Source organism: Haliotis asinina, chromosome 9, assembly GCF_037392515.1.
Source record: "Haliotis asinina isolate JCU_RB_2024 chromosome 9, JCU_Hal_asi_v2, whole genome shotgun sequence".
Classification (NCBI taxonomy): domain Eukaryota; kingdom Metazoa; phylum Mollusca; class Gastropoda; order Lepetellida; family Haliotidae; genus Haliotis; species Haliotis asinina.
Window position 1 is genome coordinate 62,011,641 of NC_090288.1, and position 17,268 is coordinate 62,028,908.

General features: G+C 41.8%; 1 protein-coding gene across 1 annotated transcript; it reads left to right on the plus strand.

Annotated features, from left to right (window-relative positions):
* The first annotated feature begins 1,314 nt into the window (after positions 1-1,314).
* Positions 1,315-15,207, plus strand: LOC137296895 (tafazzin-like). The gene is made up of 8 exons (XM_067828780.1): positions 1,315-1,534; positions 2,521-2,649; positions 3,990-4,202; positions 5,446-5,487; positions 6,007-6,069; positions 6,420-6,472; positions 7,141-7,218; positions 13,358-15,207. Exons 1-8 carry the CDS (start codon positions 1,426-1,428, stop codon positions 13,460-13,462), a joined length of 792 nt encoding a protein of 263 aa, XP_067684881.1. The 5' UTR covers positions 1,315-1,425; the 3' UTR covers positions 13,463-15,207.
* Positions 15,208-17,268: the final 2,061 nt, after the last annotated feature.

Here is a 17,268-nt window from a genome sequence, read left to right on the forward strand (position 1 = left end):
AGTTACGGTGGAATTCTTCTTTCTTCATTTGTTCAATGACGTTCCACTGAGCATCAATTTGACGAATCGTGGTATCACAAAACAACATTTGTTGATGATTTTTCAAAATATTTTCAAGAACACGTTTCCCACTCCACACAAGCACACACTCATTCACATCCCGAAGACGGATATAACATTTCACGACAATTGCTTTCTTGTTACATTACTGATTCGGGTTAAGTAACCTCGAGGTTTAACCAAAACCTCAAGGGTACCATGACTTTTAACCTTCGTTCGCCGAGTGTGAACAACGACTGTACACTTCTGCTGAGGCAATCCCAGCATCTCGCTTGGATTCAGTGCAACAATTAATATTTGTACAACGGCATAGATTCAAGGGAAGCAAATACTGTGGAAAAGGGGATTATGTGCACAAATTAAAAACAACAACAAACATACTAAAATCCCAAAGATACAAAATTAACCACAAGTTGAATTTACCGATTTCTGAAACTGAATAGCTGACTAATTTCACACAATGTTCTAAGTACAGACCATATGTCAGTGTGTCGTCTCTAAATTCCCAAAAGGGATAACAAAAGAGATGTTTTTTTTATTCATAAATAATAAAAATGAGTATCCCTATTATCCCTATACATAGATCACTGACAGAAAAGAAAAGAATAAGAAACACAACATTACACGCGATCGAATGACTGATGCGAAGAACCTCTTACAACACTGAAAATATTGTACTTTGCTGTTTGCAAACGAACGGGTCATCAAAAATTTCTACATTTATTCTCACGACTCAGCTGTTGATTTCGGAAACACACCGTGCATTAAGTAGAAACATCTAGCAATATATTACTGATATCTAAGACCTATTCATGTTCAGTCAGTCTGTGTAATCAGTCAATAACTGGAATCTTCAGTCATTACATGTATTTCCTCACTGGCACTTCACGAAATGACTGATTGCACAGATTGACTCAGTCTGTGTAACTTATATATAGTGCGTCTTTGGCTGATGTATCTGTTGTCTGTGGTAAAACGCCATAGAGTAGATTACGACACGTACATGGGCGATATTCCGCCACTAATTCGCTGGTCTCTGCTGGAATTCATTGACAACTGCGTGTAATACAACAGTAACGTCACACGCAGTTACATTTTGATCAGTGGGACGTTCTAAGAACATGTGTCACCACTCGTATTTGCCCGTAACTTGCAGCAAAGACGTATATTCACGAATATTCACGAACATACTTGCACATGCTTGCAAGAAAAGTATTAATTCGGTATGCTCCGATTTACTGCACGTTGCTTTGAGTTAACTCCCTTAGATACTCTTGCATATCGAGAAGAGAAGAAAATTCAAGTTTCCGTTTGTTAATGTTTTCGTAGACGCACATTTTTAAAGTTTTTGCAAAGCACATAACGATGCCTCTTGGAAACAGTTGGCTGTTTCCAAGTAAACCCAATTTTACTTGGAATATGTCCAGCAGATTTACAGTCGCGATGGTTGGAACTTTCAGCAAATTTTGGTTGGGTACGACTTTATCAAGTTTCGTTACTTGCTGCAAACACGTGTGGACTTTGAACCTCTTCTGCTTGTCAAGACAACTCGGCATTTCCAGCGCATTAAACCTGGGACCATATAATAGATACAGACTTTATATGGTCTCTGAGTAAACGTGGTCCTTCACCTGTGCTACTCAACAATACTGAAGTAAACACGGCAAACAAAATAATGTACTGGCGTTTCCTATTCTCGCGCTACTTACCGATATTGGCTGAAAACATAATAAAAACAGCTCTTATCGTATGAATGCTTCTTAATTCTAAATGAAGAGACTCATCCTCTAACATCTGCATCTATCAACCGCTTGATTCATCAGGTGTATTACCACTCTTGAGCTCAGTGAAAACACAAGGTTGTAAGCCACTGAGGCATCTCCTATTCTCATTGCACAACAAGGAAGGAACATTATGAAGTGTAAGGAAGACGAATCCAGTGGGAAAGGGCAGAAAAAAGTTATGATTCGTCCAAATTGGTGAAAACTCCCCTACATTCATTACATTACAAAATTTTGATCATTTGTAGACTTGGGTGACTCCCTACTTACCTGTCAGTGATGTAAATAACTGCTAAGTATCATTGGCGACCTAGGCAGAAAACATGTTTACCACGAGAATGGGAAACCTGTGACAATAGGAGACGGACCTGTACATACAGAAAAATAAATACAGAAAAAGACAAACTATTTACGTGATATTATCGAATTTGTTCATGACATATAGTAGTTCCATTCATTCTTGTATGTTGGCATGCTTTCGCACCAATTGCATAAATGTAAATTTATTGCCAAAAAAAGACATATTTCATCACTATCATTCATTTCACAGTGCAGTGAGGTTAATGGCCAACTAAGAGTTGGTTATTGGGACTAAGCTTCTTGACAAAGAGGTTTCTAATTAGACAGTTACATTTACTTGTTGTGTTTGTTCTTACTTTTTCTCATTGTGTTATTACAGAATGGTTAAATACACTCAAAGTGCACAACAAGGCACAACTTTATGATGCGATAGAGAAGCGTCCAAAGGACCAAGGCCTAGTCACAGTTACTAACCACCACAGCTGTCTGGATGACCCTATTCTTTGGGGTGAGTTTCACAATAGGCTCCACATACAGTTATCCTTTGCCAAAATGTGGGTGAGACACGAGTTATACATAACTCAGAATAATGGCCAAATCCAAATCATATTAGCCTTGTGCATACCGTAGCTGCAATTTCATGTATTGTGCCCAGTCAAATCTTTGTTGCAACAAAAATGGAGGTGAACCGACAAACTTTGTAAATGAAAACAGAAAACTTGGAACTTGTATCAGTAGACATTACCATTCAGTTGTAGTTCCAGTCATGCAAAGCATTGTCATTTTTGTGGAGTTAAAAACTAAAGCATGCAGTTTGTATTGTCAGTTGGAAATTGCAATTAGCTGTGTTTTGCAATCTACTATTGACTTTCTGCGGTACTTATACCTCTTTAATCCCAGAAGCCCAATATTGGCACTTAATTGTCAAAAATTGAGTCAATAACACAGGTCTTGAGGTCCATGGATGACAAAAAGGTAATTGGATTGTGATTGGTGAGAATAATGTGAAACTGATGCTATCATGGCGTGAATGAAAAGCAGACCCTCATGAATGTAGTTAGCAGAAGTTTTCCATTTCATTCACATTTTGGCAAGTTTTACTGCAAACAGTTTTTAATGGATGAAAATGGTAAATGGAACTGAATTTACTCAAGATTGCTGGGAAACTTTTTCATAAGGAAGTCACAAGTAAACTGGTGGTATCAAAAAGGATGTTATTGCAAAAGTTGACTGTATCATCTGTCCCACTGTGGATACTTTCACTGAGAGCAATGTGACCACTTATCATCCATATCACAGGTGTGCATTTAAGGTCCATTATTCTGTGTCCACTTAACACCTACTGCACCATGTCCAGTTAAGAACTATTCAACTGTATCCTCTGAACAAATATTCCACTGTGTCCGCTTAACAGCTACTCCACCATGTCCACTCCACAGCTATCCCACCATGTCCACTCCACAACCATCCCACCATGTCCACTTAACAGCTATTACACCACGCCCATTGAACAGCTATTCCACCATGTCCACTCCACAACCATCCCACCATGTCCACTTAACAGCTGTGACACCATGCCCATTGAACAGCTATTCCACCATGTCCACTCCACAACCATCCCACCATGTCCACTTAACAGCTGTTACACCATGCCCATTGAACAGCTATTCCACCATGTCCACTCCAGAACCATCCCACCATGTCCTCTTAACAACTATTCCACCGTATCCTCTGAACAGCTGTTACACCATGTCCACTTAACTATTCCACCGTGTCCACTTAACAACTCTTCCACTACGTTCACTTTTAGCATACCATCCCTATGATAAGCCATATTTTCCGTTTTAGGAATGCTGAAAATTCGGTATGTGATGTGCCAAAATTCATTGCGGTGGACATTAGCAGCAGAAGATGTGTGCTTCACAAAGTACTGGCATGCATTGTTCTTCAGTCTGGGAAAGACTGTGCCAGTAGTTAGGGGTGCTGGAGTGTATCAACGCAGTGTCGACTTCATGCTGGAAAAGTTGTGTCTTGGAGAGTGGGTGCACATGTTCCCTGAAGGTGGGTGACAGTCAGTCAGTGCCTTGTCTCAGGATGTAATGGATTGTTTATTCTATGTAGATCGATGTCATCCTCATCGTGTTCAAGGACACCATCTGTATACCTGTCATAAATTTAATGCCAGTTGGGGGTTTAAAGTGTATCCCCTGGACTAACGTTTAGTGTCTGAATATGTATATTTATAAAAGGAACAAAATAATTTGTGACAAGAAAGAAATATATTTGTTATCAGTGACCAGGAAATTTAATTTTAGGGGGAGCTCCAGTGAGATGAGGGATTCAGAATCCAAGGAAATCTACACTTGCTTTATTCAGTGCTTTACAGGGAGGGCAAGGCAGTTGGCAAAATAGTGTGGTTCAGGGACTGTGATGCAGACAGTGTATAGCCTGGTTCATATGCAAGTTAATTTGATCACTGGTTGTATGGTCAAGAATGGCTTGTCTGGCTCAGACTTGATCCACTGCCATTCTGTTTTGGATGAAGTGTAGCTGTTAGGCATTACACATTGCCTTTATCATTACTGGTGATATTGCCATGAAGGTGATGACACCATACAGAAGCTCTCCCAGTTAGATAGAACTGTTCAGCAGCTCACCACACTCCATTAATATGGTCAGTTTTAATCTAACTTAATCTAACAGTGTACACCTGTATGAATTGTTCCTGAGGTGGTTTATCATCGTCATAGAGCAGATGCATGTCTCCCAAGTCATACCTATAACAAGATATGTTATTGTATATTGTATTGATACAACTTTTAAATACTTGCCTGGACTTCATTCTTTTCTTTTCTTTCTTTCTTCTTCCAGTTTTGCATTGTTGACTGTAAAAGTAGTGAGTGAGTGAATTTTAGCACTCAGCAATATTACAGCTATATGGCAACAGTCTGTAAATAACCTAGTCTGGTCCAGACAATTAAGTGATCCACAGCGTGAGCTTCGATCTGCATAATTGGGATATGATGACTACCAAGTCAGTTAGCTGGACCACATGATCCTGTTAGTCTCCTCTTATAACAAGCTTAGGTTACTGAAGATCAGTTCAAATCTGGATTTTCACGAGTGACAGTAGAAGTACCATGAATGTTGGCATATGGCAGGTACTTGTCAGTCGTAACTTTTGTTTCAGCAGAGCAGAAACTACAGTTTTCATGATGCACTTTAGTTTTTACAAAAACTGAATGCAGAAATCAGTTTCTAGTACGGGTATGCTTATTAAGTTGTATTGTTTTATTTTTGACAGGTAAAGTTAATGAAACCCACCAACATATGAGACTGAAGTGGGGTGAGTATCTTTTTCCATGACTTGAGCAAAGTGTTACATTTGGCCAGCATAAGTATTTGCCATGAAATGAACCATGAACAGTACACTGGAGCATAAAACCAAATAGTGTTTGTTCAATATATTCTATGATCCTTTTACTGCTGTTCTACAAAATTCCTTCTTTTGAAACAATTTCTATATTTTGCTGCTGTTTTCTTCATGCAGTGTAAAATTGAACTCAAATACATGATCACCGGTATTAATACTGTAATATTCATTTATATCGTAATCATCATTTTATCCTGAACATGTTTTAATCTATGGAGGTATTTGTCAGTTAAGTTGTTCCATTGTTATCTGCATGAGGACATACATTGTTTCTAATGTTGTGAAAAATGTATTGAGAAAGTCATTGAATATAGAAATGTGATGATAAAATTGAATAGCTCCATGGTAAAGTGGGAGGACATCTTGCTATCTTGTCTTGTGAAGGAAGAGTATCCTTTAGGTGTATTAGGTCACTGTGCTGTGTCTGTTTAGGTGTTGGACGTCTCATCAGCGAGAGTAACATCACACCAATAGTCCTACCCATGTTCCATTTTGGTGAGTTGCCACTGGTACAATTGTGTTTTACTCATTGTCCCTGTCCCTGCTTGGGAAGAATAGGCCTCAGCACCCTATGCTTGTAAGAATGAGCATGAAGGATCAGCTGGTTGGTTCACTGAAATTAAGCATCCTTGTCATATTCATTTTTCATGAGCAGCATCTTCTCTCTTTAAGTAACACTTCCCAGAGTTAAATCATTTAGCATTGCTCCAAAGATGAACAGTGGTGATACTGCTGAAATATTGCTGACTACCCAGAAATAGCTGGAATATTAGTGTCTTCAGTAAAAACAATTTCGAGTCATTTCATCTCCTGTGGAGACAAATCTACAGTTCAGTGTGTTTTAGGTATGGATGATGTGCTGCCCAACAAGAAGCCTTATATCCCGCTCATCAAGAAGGTAAGCATATGCCTTTAAGGGGCCTTTAAGTGGTGGTCTAGGTTACTATCTTATTCCACACTAGGTCATTCTCCAGGGCAGACCAGGGATCATTTAATGCATGATGTTTGGTTTGAATCAGGCCTGCCCTTAACATCGGTTTATTTTTTGCCCATGGGCTCTAGCAAGCAGGGTAGTCACTTAACACTTTCCTCACACATAAAGCCGACATGCCATTACATGCAGTTCAAGGCCACATTCAGCCAACATGCATTTCAAGGTCACATTCAGCCGACATGCCACGATATGCTGTTCATGGCCACTTTCAGCTGGCATGCCATGACATGATTTTAAAGGCAAGATTCAGCCAACATGACGTTAAAGGTCACATTCAGCCGACATGCCATGTCATGCTGTTCAAGACTGCATTAAACCCATCTCACTTAATCACTTAATCTTTTGATGGTTTTTGTTTCCCACAGGTAACAGCAATGATGTGATGATATACCTAGTTAGATGTTACATGGCTCGAAAGAGATAATCTCGTGGACAAACATGCATATTGCATATTGGTCAAGGGAAGATAACTCCGTTCCTCTCGACTGACAGTTGACATCTATAAGGTAGTTGATTTTCACCGTTATTCAGGATCATTTTCAGTCACCAGACTTCTTGGATTTGCTTTTCAGAAAGTCACAGTTCTTATTGGTAAACCCATTGACTTTAAAGAAGAGTTAGACAGACTCCGTGAACTAAGAAAAACACCAGTAAGTATTGCTTTGAAGGTAAAGGTTGCCTTCAGTTTTTAATGTGAGTTTCCTTTATCTTCCATACCTTGTTTATGATCATGTCTAAACTTAGTCTTAAGATAGTGTGTAAGTTGGCATCAAATGCCAGGGAAGTTTCATCAGTAACTTTACGTGAGAGTTCTAATTACCTCAACATGGTAGTTGTTCAGTGGTGAAATTTACCATGGCAAGTGTGCGTTTGTTAGGACAGAAAACATTTGGCAGTTACTAATTGAGGAAAGAGAGAGGAAACACCAAAGTTTGCAATCCTTCCAGTGCCTCGGTTGTATCAAAGGTAGCTAACCTTGATGATCAGCTGGCCCAAGGATGAGTTTGTTTCAGTATACCAAGACATATTCTTATGCCAACACTGGACTGGTTACAGGATATAAATATGATAACACCGGGTGATGTCAACCGGTGACAATGTCTCGAAAGTTATTGGTGCCAGTCCATCTTGTTCGTGGAACTAAGACGGCTAAGTGCAATGAGCGTTACTCCTCTGAAAAAGATGAGGAAGAGAAGTTCTCTTTGGTCGATACCAGAGTTGGACAGCTACAAGCCGTACATGGCCAAACAAAAAACAGAAATGTTGAGGTTAAGGTCTAATTTTTTTACTTACCTTACCATAGGTCCATAGCATATTACCTCAAGCTTAGTAGGAGATCTGACAGAGTTGAATTGCTATTCAATCTTGAATGGCTACCTCGAATTCGACGCTCTGGATCTCCCCACTGCTCATGGGCGCAGACTCCATGAGAACTTCACTTTTACTTCAAGTGTCGTCTTGTCTAGACGTGTTTGAGTTGCTACCTTTTTTCAGCTAATAAAGTTTGATTTACTACGCTTTTACATTGATTCCTTTTGTAGGTTCTTGGTGTTGGGGTAGGTAATATTTTTCAATCTTCGTGTTGGTTATAGTGTATAAATTCATTCTCATACACTTGTCAGCTACCTCGGACGAGACACAATCGTGTGTCTCCTATTTTCGATGTTGCCTCCGTAATTTTACACGGATCGGTTTTGTTTGACGGTGGATTGGTTTCTGTTGATAATTCTTCTGTGTCTAAGCTTTTGTGTTTTGTGTTTTTGTCACATGTTGCTGTATCTAGTGTAATTTTGCTGTCCTTATCGGAGGGGCAGGCATTTCTGCTTGTCATTTGCAAAGCAGCTGCTGCATGTGCGAGTCGAGCAGTCCATTACGTGGTAAGGGTGTTCTTCATTTATCCTTATTGTCACGTTTATGTTTCATTTTGTTACAGTAGTTGTGTATGACACAACACTTGTGCATGGTGTGTAAAGGGTTGGGTGGACTTGTGAGGGCCAGTCACCCTAGCGCTCCCAGAGGTACAACGGATTCTTCGATCGTTGCTAGTACCTACCCCTTTGATTGGCTTCATGAGATCGGCGCCAAGGTTGGGCGCATCGGCGTATGGAGCACCTAGAGGCACCACTACTGTCCCCAGCGCTAGAGATTAAGATGCACAGAGGCAGCTGGTTGAGGAGTTTTTCGGGCCAGATCTCTTCATTGTAGGAGAAGGAGCAGGCGGTCAGTCAGTCAGCCGGCGCATAGGAAACAGGCGCCGTAGTGCAAGTCGGGCGTATTTTGGGATGTGGTTGAGGAGCAGTGTTTTTTCCCTGATTATGAGGAAGATCCTGCTCACGTGGAGGATGAAGAAGGCTCGTTATACCTGCCACTTTCTGCAATATATGATTGGATCGCTGACAGACTCCCAGATTGCCCTTCCCCGTTGTCAGGTGTGGACAGCACCAAGGCTGTCAGAGTTGATCAGGAGTTGATGATTGCGCCACATCCTATGGTGGCCGATGCCATATCTGACTTGAACGAGGACTTTGCCAAGTTGTCGTTAAGTTCCACGATTAGGACACCCAGGTCGAAGAAACAGGACTATAAAGTTCATGGTCTTGATTTTGCGGACTCTGGGGCGACATTAGATGAGGCCATTAAGAGACTATCCTCCAACTCCACATATAAAGTACATGATTCACATGCAAGTGATTGAGACAGAGCTGCGACGTATATTGAAGACAGTCTTGGCGTTAGTGTAAGCAACATCTGCGGCATCTTTTTAGACACATGCTTCGTTGCAGGAGGAGTTCAAGCGGCGTCTCATAAGAACTTCCTTTTCCTCAGAGGTCCTCATTGGAAATGCTATCCCAGAGGTTTATAAGGAACACGCAGAGCTAACTAACACCGACATGTCGTTGTCAGCATTTGAGGCCCTATCTTCTGCCTTTTGTGACAGAGCTCGAACATGCCATGTCCCGAGGAGGGAATCTGTCAGGTCCGCCTTTGCCAGAGGTCGCAGGCCGGGGCAACGTGCCGCTGATCGTCGCAAGCCTACAGACTCAACCAGGGATGCCCCCCGGCAGAGGGAAGGGGAAACGCCCCTATTCAAGACGTTGAGGGTTTTACCTACACTGGTAGGCGGGAGACTGGGCATCTTTTTTTGGAAATGGTCCATCCTCGAAGATCCTTACATTACCAGAATCGGTCATACAACCTACACCGTTGACATCTCAGCCATTGGCTTGGGTGTATCCAGAGTCACAGCGCCAGTTGCTGGGAGACAGCATCGAGCACCACTCGCCAGGGTTGTATTCCAATGTTCCTCATTCCCAAGAAGGACTCTGACAAGTTACGCATGATCCACAACGTGACAGCATTTGACGATCTCTACTTGATGGAGTCTCCTCACTTCAAGATGGTGTCTCTGGAACAGCTGCACCTCAAGTTGGTTCTGGGAATGTGGCTGTGCATTCTCGATTTATAGGATGCATATATGCACGTCCCTGTCTACCCGGCTCACAGGAAGTTTCTGAGATTCATGTTCGATGGTCAACATTACCAGTGGCGGGTCTTCATCTCAGGCAGATAGAGTTCGACCCGTGTCGCAGACAGCTAGACTTTGCCATCCGTCTCCTGGAGCCTACTGACATCGGCGCAGGACTTAACATGCAGAGGGCGCCTGATGCTACAACCGTTACAGAGGTACCTCCTCCCATACATACAGGCAGACGATGTTACGACGCCACTGTTGCTTCTGGTACATCTACACCAATACCTGCAGTGGTGGACGATCAAGTTGAAGGTCTGCGATAGAGTTTGCTTGACTGAGTTTGTGCAGGACCATGAACTATTTGTCAATGCGTCATTCCAGGGCTGGGGTGTGCATCTCAACGATCAGACAACCTCGGGGCTCTGGTCCTACGTAGAGGCAGGGTGGCACATCAACAATCTCGAGCTGGAGGCAGTGGTTCTAACTGTAGACCACTGGGCGCCGCTACCACGCCACTCCAACCCGTTGATTGTTTCAGACAACGCGACTGTCGTATGGCTGATTTTGAGACTGGGGACAACCAGATCCAAGTCCCTGCTGGATCAGATGTTCCACTTAGCAAGTGTTCTAGACGCAAACGGCATCGAAGGTTGCAGGAGCGTCCTTTTTGATGCGCTCCCTTGACCAGGGAAGCCGTCCCCGACAGAGTGGATGCTTCACCTGGAGATATTTCAGCTCATATGTCAAGATCACGGGTGCCCTATTTGCCATGAGGTTCAACTCTCAGCTTCCAGTGTATGTGTCTCTGATACCAGACTTGGCAGCTTGGACGGTCAACACTCTGTCAATGTCATGGGAGGGACTGGACACGTATGCCTTCCCTCTGCCAGTGCTAGACCAGCGGTAGTGGCAAAACTCAAGCTCATGGTGAGGATCCGTCTGTTTTTGGTTGTGCCTTGGTGGCCAGCGAGGACGTGGTTCCCAGAACTGTGCCCCCTCGCAGGAAAAGATCCATTCCGGCTTCCAGAGTGGGACCAGCTGCTACGCCATCCCCACAGTCAGACACTGCACCCAGATCTGGCGTGGTTTCATCAATGTGCCTGGACCATCTGTAAAGGACTTTGAGGGCCAAGGGGTACTCATCTCAAGTGGCGAAGATCATTGCCTGGGTGCACAGAGCTTCCACTCAGTCACTCTATGATGAAAAGTGGGCCACATTTGAGAGGTTCTGTGCCCAGAAGTCGCAGGACCCATTGCTAGCGCCACCCCAGTTCCTGGCGGAGTTTTTACGTTATTTACCGTGCTTGAGGAAACTCAAGGGCAGTACCATTGGGACTTACCTGTCAGCATTAAACTCAGTGTTAGCTGTCAGAGGAAATAGGAAGGTCTCAAAGTTCCTGGAACTGGTTGCCATGTTGAAGGCATTCAAGCTGGAGGACCAAAAGGTTAAGTTCCAGCCGCCTGCATGGGACCTGAACGTCGTGGTACAGCACTTGAGAGGTCTCCCTTACGAGCTGCTGGACATGGCATTGTTTTATAACTTAACGAGGAAGACGGTGTTTCTGTTGGCTCTAGCTATAGCGGCAAGAGTTAGTGAAATTCACTTGCTGGATGTGACAAGGGTCTGGTTTGAACAGACCAGACATGGTGCTGTACACTTGGGCATTCTCTGTGATTTCCTGGTGAAGAACCAGCTGCCAGGTCAACCAGACCGGTTATTCACCATCATCCCTCTTACTGCCATCATTGGCATGAGATTCGAGCGCTAACATCAACGATGGCTCTGCACAGAAACAGTACAGTACTGACATCATGGCTGGATGTTTCTGGCGGTCCTCTACAGTGCTAGCCATTACTTGCGGGACTTGGCATTGGAAGATGTGGAGGGGCGGCAGTCTTTCGGACCATTGGTGGTTGCACAGCAACTCACACGTCCTTCCGTCCTATAAGGTGATATCTTACTTACCTTGGTCTGTGAGGGTCTTGTACTTATGTGAGATAATGTACAGTGCCCCTCCGGTGGTTAGTGACTTACTACTCTGATTCTGGTTCCTGTTGACCTTCCCAAGAGATTGTTGCGGCAGACTGGTGAACAGTGTTTGTGAATCAGTAGTGGTCCTGCTGCCCAGAGGCATATGTGGGTTGATAGACGTTTGATGGTCCTCTGGAGTCCTGCACCACCGTCCTGTCTGTTGCATCCATATGCTATAGACCTATGGTAAGGTAAATAAAAAATTTGTTAAAATCTAAATATTTTAGATATTTAAATACTTACCTTACCATAGGGTGGTTAGTCCCTCCCAATGGTGCATGCTCCTCCCCACTACGGACTCTTCGGACCGGGAAGTAAAAGTGAAGTTCTCGTTGTGTCTGTGCACATGCGCAGTGGGGAGATCCAGGTACTTCCATATCATTACAGTCGTCAAATTTGTGTTAGCCATTCAAGATTGAATAGCAATTCAACTCTGTCAGATCTCCTACTAAGCGAAGCTTTTAGGTAATATGCTATAGACCTATGGTAAGGTAAGTATTTAAATATCTAAAGTATTTAGATTTTAACAATTTTCTGTTGCTCCATGTCACATAGTCAGGGCCTGTGAGGATTCAGGGTTAGAAGTGATCCCTAGCAACTTATGCTGGTCATTAAAGGGGTGGCCAGGCTTGGTGACCTGGTTGACATCATACACCAAGGGTGTGGATTGTTGCTCGCAGTATCAGTCACTGGAGTGTCTGGTCAATTTATTTACTGGCTGCAGTATGATTAGTGGAAGCCAGGGTGTCTGAGTGGGTTTGACGGCTGACTATGGCGATTAGGTGCCTGACTCTGAGGATGTAGGTTTGAATCCTGAATGGGACTCAACCTAACTAAAATTACATCCCAAATCAGACCCGTGAAGGTCCCGGGATAGGAGAGGCCTTCAGCAACTCATGCTTGCCATAAAAGGTGACTATGCTTGTTGTAAAAGGCGACTAACAGGATCGGGTGGTCAGGCTCGCTGACTTGGTTGACACATGTCATCAGTTCCCAATTGCCCAGATGCTCATGTTGTTGGTCACTGTATTGTCTGGTTGATTATTTACAGACTGCCGCCATATAGCTGGAATATTGCTGAGTGCCGCGTAAAACTAGACTCACTCATTCACTATCCCAAATCATTGCTGAGTTCATTGCTGAGTGAGGCATTGATATTTGACAAACACATCTTACTGTCAGGGTCTTGTCTTGTTATACGCTGATTGAAGTCATCATCCAGAAAATGGACTCCAGGTATTAACTATCAATACAGAACCTGAACATCAGGTTTGCTTCTTTTCAGCGAGAGATACGCAAACGAGTGACAGACCTAATACAAGAGGAGCTGTCAATTTTGAAGGACAAGGCACAAGTACTTCATGACCAGCATATACAACGGGAAAGATAGATTAGTGTATGTCTATGTTTGTGTGTGTGTGTGTGTGTGTGTGTGTGTTTGAGAAATGAAAAGTCACATGATCACCTCATCTTTAACATTGTTGAACTTACCACAGGTTTGCTGAACAGAGTGTCCAGAGCTCCTTGTCTCAAGGCAATCACATTGCTCTGACTATCAGGTATGTGTATCGAGGACTTTGACAGTCACACAGGGATGGTTGTTTTGTTAACCAGGGACCTAGTTTGGGTTTATTTAGAAAGCCATTTATGTTGTTATTATTGTTTTTGTTATCAAAGTGAACAAAGTATGAAAGTGAAACTACTTTTCATCATGGTGACCATGGCAACATATAAACATTTCTCAAGTGAATTGCCTTGAATCCCACATAATTCATACTACTTTTGGTTACACTTGTGTTCATTGTTAAAATGTGATTGCCTTATTTTCAACATGGGAAAAACACATGCCAAGTAAAGTACGGGTAATGCATGTATGTTGTTGTGAAACAGAAAATGTGCCATATCTGACAGCACTTGTGGTGGGCTGTTGTGTCAATTGTAGGAAATAAGTACCACTAAAACAGTCTATGGTAAAAAAGTGCTGATTTAGTTATTTAACGAGATCTAGATTGAAAAAAATAAGAAATCACATGTAATGACAGAATAATTGTTATATTGATGTTTGATATCTAAAAAACATGATGTGCTCACAGATTAAATATCTAAACTGATCTGTTGTAAAAAACTGATTTTGTTATTTATTTGACAAGATTTACATCAAATAGTTAAAAAGAAACCATGAAGAAATCACATAGACTGCCATGTCATCAAGTGGTCATTATGTAGCTTACATCTAATACCTTATAATGTTAATTGTATGATTTTTACATCAACATGTCATTATGTCATAAGACCTTTACATTTGTTGTATATGTGATAATGACAAACTAAAACTAAAAAAACCCAATATATATATATATATATGATACATAATGATGTGCCTGCTACTTATCAAAAGCTCACTCACTCAATAAATTAAATCTCCTGTTTTCCTGTTAACTGTTGCAGTGGCAAGCTGTCACTTATATTTCAGCGAGTGTTATATTTTAGAAGGTGTGCATCAGTTTGTAATTTTGGCCCCTCCTTTTGTATCTTTTGTCTTCAGTGTCAGCATTGACTGACAACTGTCAACACATCTTCCAGGGAAGGTGATACATTGCTTGGATAATGAGGGTCTTCCATATTGTTGAGATATGTTTGTCTTGTATTTAATCATGTTTGGGTGTTCGAAGTTGTGAACTACTTTCTATGATACTTCTAAATTTGAATGTGAGGCCTATTTTCTGGTGTCCCCTGCCGTAATATCTCTGGAATATTGCTAAAAGCAGCAGTATTCCCTGACCATATGCTGACTTGTAGTGACATGCCCCTCTTGTCAGTATTCCCTGACCATGTGCTGACATGTAGTGACATGCCCCTCTTGTCAGTATTCCCTGACCATGTGCTGACATGTAGTGACATGCCCCTCTTGTCAGTATTCCCTGACCATGTGCTGATTTGTTGTGACATGTCCCTCTTGTCAGTATTCCCTGACCATGTGCTGACTTGCAGTGACATGCACCCCTGGTCAGTATTCTCTCACCACGTGCTGACTTGCAGTGACATTTGCCCATCAAGGACATCACTATTGTTGTGGGATTTGAAATATATTTTTATTCAACTACAGTTGGTAATAAACAAAGTGAAGAAAACCAAGATGCTTGTTTTGAGCTTATGTCCATTTGAAAACATGACGAAATGACTGTCCACACATAATGGACAAGAGAGAATCAACGCCAGATCATAGGCATGGTAAGCAAGTGAGTGTCATGTCTCCTCTCCAGAAAATTAATTTGACTGAACTGTTCACAAAAATGGTCACCAAATCTGTAGGAAGGGGACACAAGAACTGATTTTGCTTATCCACCTATCGGTCCTCTTGTCAATAAGTGCCGCGGATTAGCCTATTGGTTAAAGTGTTTACTTGTTACACCTAAGGCCTGTGTCCTATTCCCACATGGGTAAATGAAGTCAGTCTATTTCTTGTTCCCTGATATTGATAGAAACAGAGGAACTCTGGACTTTCTCCCAGACTCACTGTCAGTGGGAGCAAGTTTTCTGAAAACAGTGGAGAACTGAAATTGTAGAGACTGTTACCAGTCATGGTCTAGGATCAGTTGGACAGTTGGTGCTCCATGTATGAAACTGCAAGCTACTTTCTGGGTTCCAAAATTGGTCTGTCCTTTTATTTTCATTGTGGCATGTTAGTGGTAAATAACCATCCATTTATGGTGTCAGATCAACAAGATGGCCATACTAGGTTGCTATGGAGTCAACATCAGACTAGCACATTCCCCGAGTCGAGAAGTGGTAGAACTGAATGCTTGTGGAGGGTACATGCTACAGAGTAGCCACATAAAGATCCTGTTTCACCTTAATAGTTTACTTTGTGTCTTTATTAACTAATGAATTATTTTACCAAACAAATAATCCAGGCAAAACATGGATTTACTTAATGTTGGAAAGTCGGACACCCTGTACATGTCTGGTTATAAGGGTACAAGAACTAAATGTGCACACAGCAAGCACATGGTCCTCATCTTCACAACTGACACCATGTACATGTCTGGTTATAGAGGTACAAGAACTGAATGTACAGACAAATACACAGTCCTTGATCTTCACAACTGCAGATTTCCACAGTAACAAAACTATATGTACAGATATTGTCAACACATGGTCCTTGATCTTCACAATGATACCCCGCTGGTGTCTGGTTTTCACAGTAACAAGTAGATGTACAGACAATGTAAGCACATGGTTAGCAACCATCAAAAGGAAACACAACGATACAGGAAGTATTTTAGAGTTTTTATTTTGCCGGCTGGTGGGGACATAGCAGCAAATAAGACTGCTATACATACAGCACTGTGTGGACACTGAGGAGGTGGAACATTTACGATACAAACTAGTTGTAATAACAAACAACATGCAGACACAGTAGCCATAAGTAGATACACCTGGCCATGCACTGAACAGAAGCACATGGGTTAGTATAATAATATTCATATCAAAATAGTTTTGTAAATTCCATCAAAAGGGCTGTTCATATTCACCATAATATATTTTCAAAATACCCTCTGAAGTGAGGACTTAGAATATCCTTTCTGTCTAAGGCAAACTGGGTTCTGTCTGAAGTCGGTAAGGCAGATTTTGTTCTGTCTCAAATAGGTGAACTTGTTATACCCCCAGGACAACAACATGCTGAAGACAACATCCATAATAAATGTACACAGCACACAATCTGTAAAAAAAGAAGATTCCTCTCCAAAAATCCCACAAGCACAAATATTTCTAAATTTCAAGAATTAAAAGCACTTTCAGTTTTCTATGTAATCAAAAATGTACAAACAAATTAATAAATAATCTGCTGCTAAGCTGTACACATACACAACAAATGAACAGCTAATATATACACACATATCATATCAGACCCAGTTTAAAATCTGGCCCTCACTGAGGCCTCTCTATATAAGAACTAGCGACTAGTCAAGGCTAAAACAATCCGGAGGAGCCACTACGCTCCTACGAGATGCTACCATTAGTCATAAACGTCAACTCCTGACTGTCAGGTTCATTTAATGGTCTTTGAATGTTATTTTAGTTAAAGCATGATGTTTACATCAGTTAAACCACTGGTCTTATATTTTCCATTTCACTGAAACTCGAGTATGGTGCCAGTGAACCAAGAACAAAACCAAGAGAATCAAGTTTCTA

What these genes read in the sequence shown, in the direction of transcription:
- LOC137296895 (XM_067828780.1), top strand. Translation starts at nt 1,426, where the DNA reads ATGCCTCTTGGAAACAGTTGGCTGTTTCCAAGTAAACCCAATTTTACT. An exon ending in ACATATGAGACTGAAGTGGG is followed by an intron (nt 5,488 to 6,006) that starts GTGAGTATCTTT and finishes GTGTCTGTTTAG; the next exon opens with GTGTTGGACGTCTCATCAGC. An exon ending in GTGAACTAAGAAAAACACCA is followed by an intron (nt 7,219 to 13,357) that starts GTAAGTATTGCT and finishes GCTTCTTTTCAG; the next exon opens with CGAGAGATACGCAAACGAGT.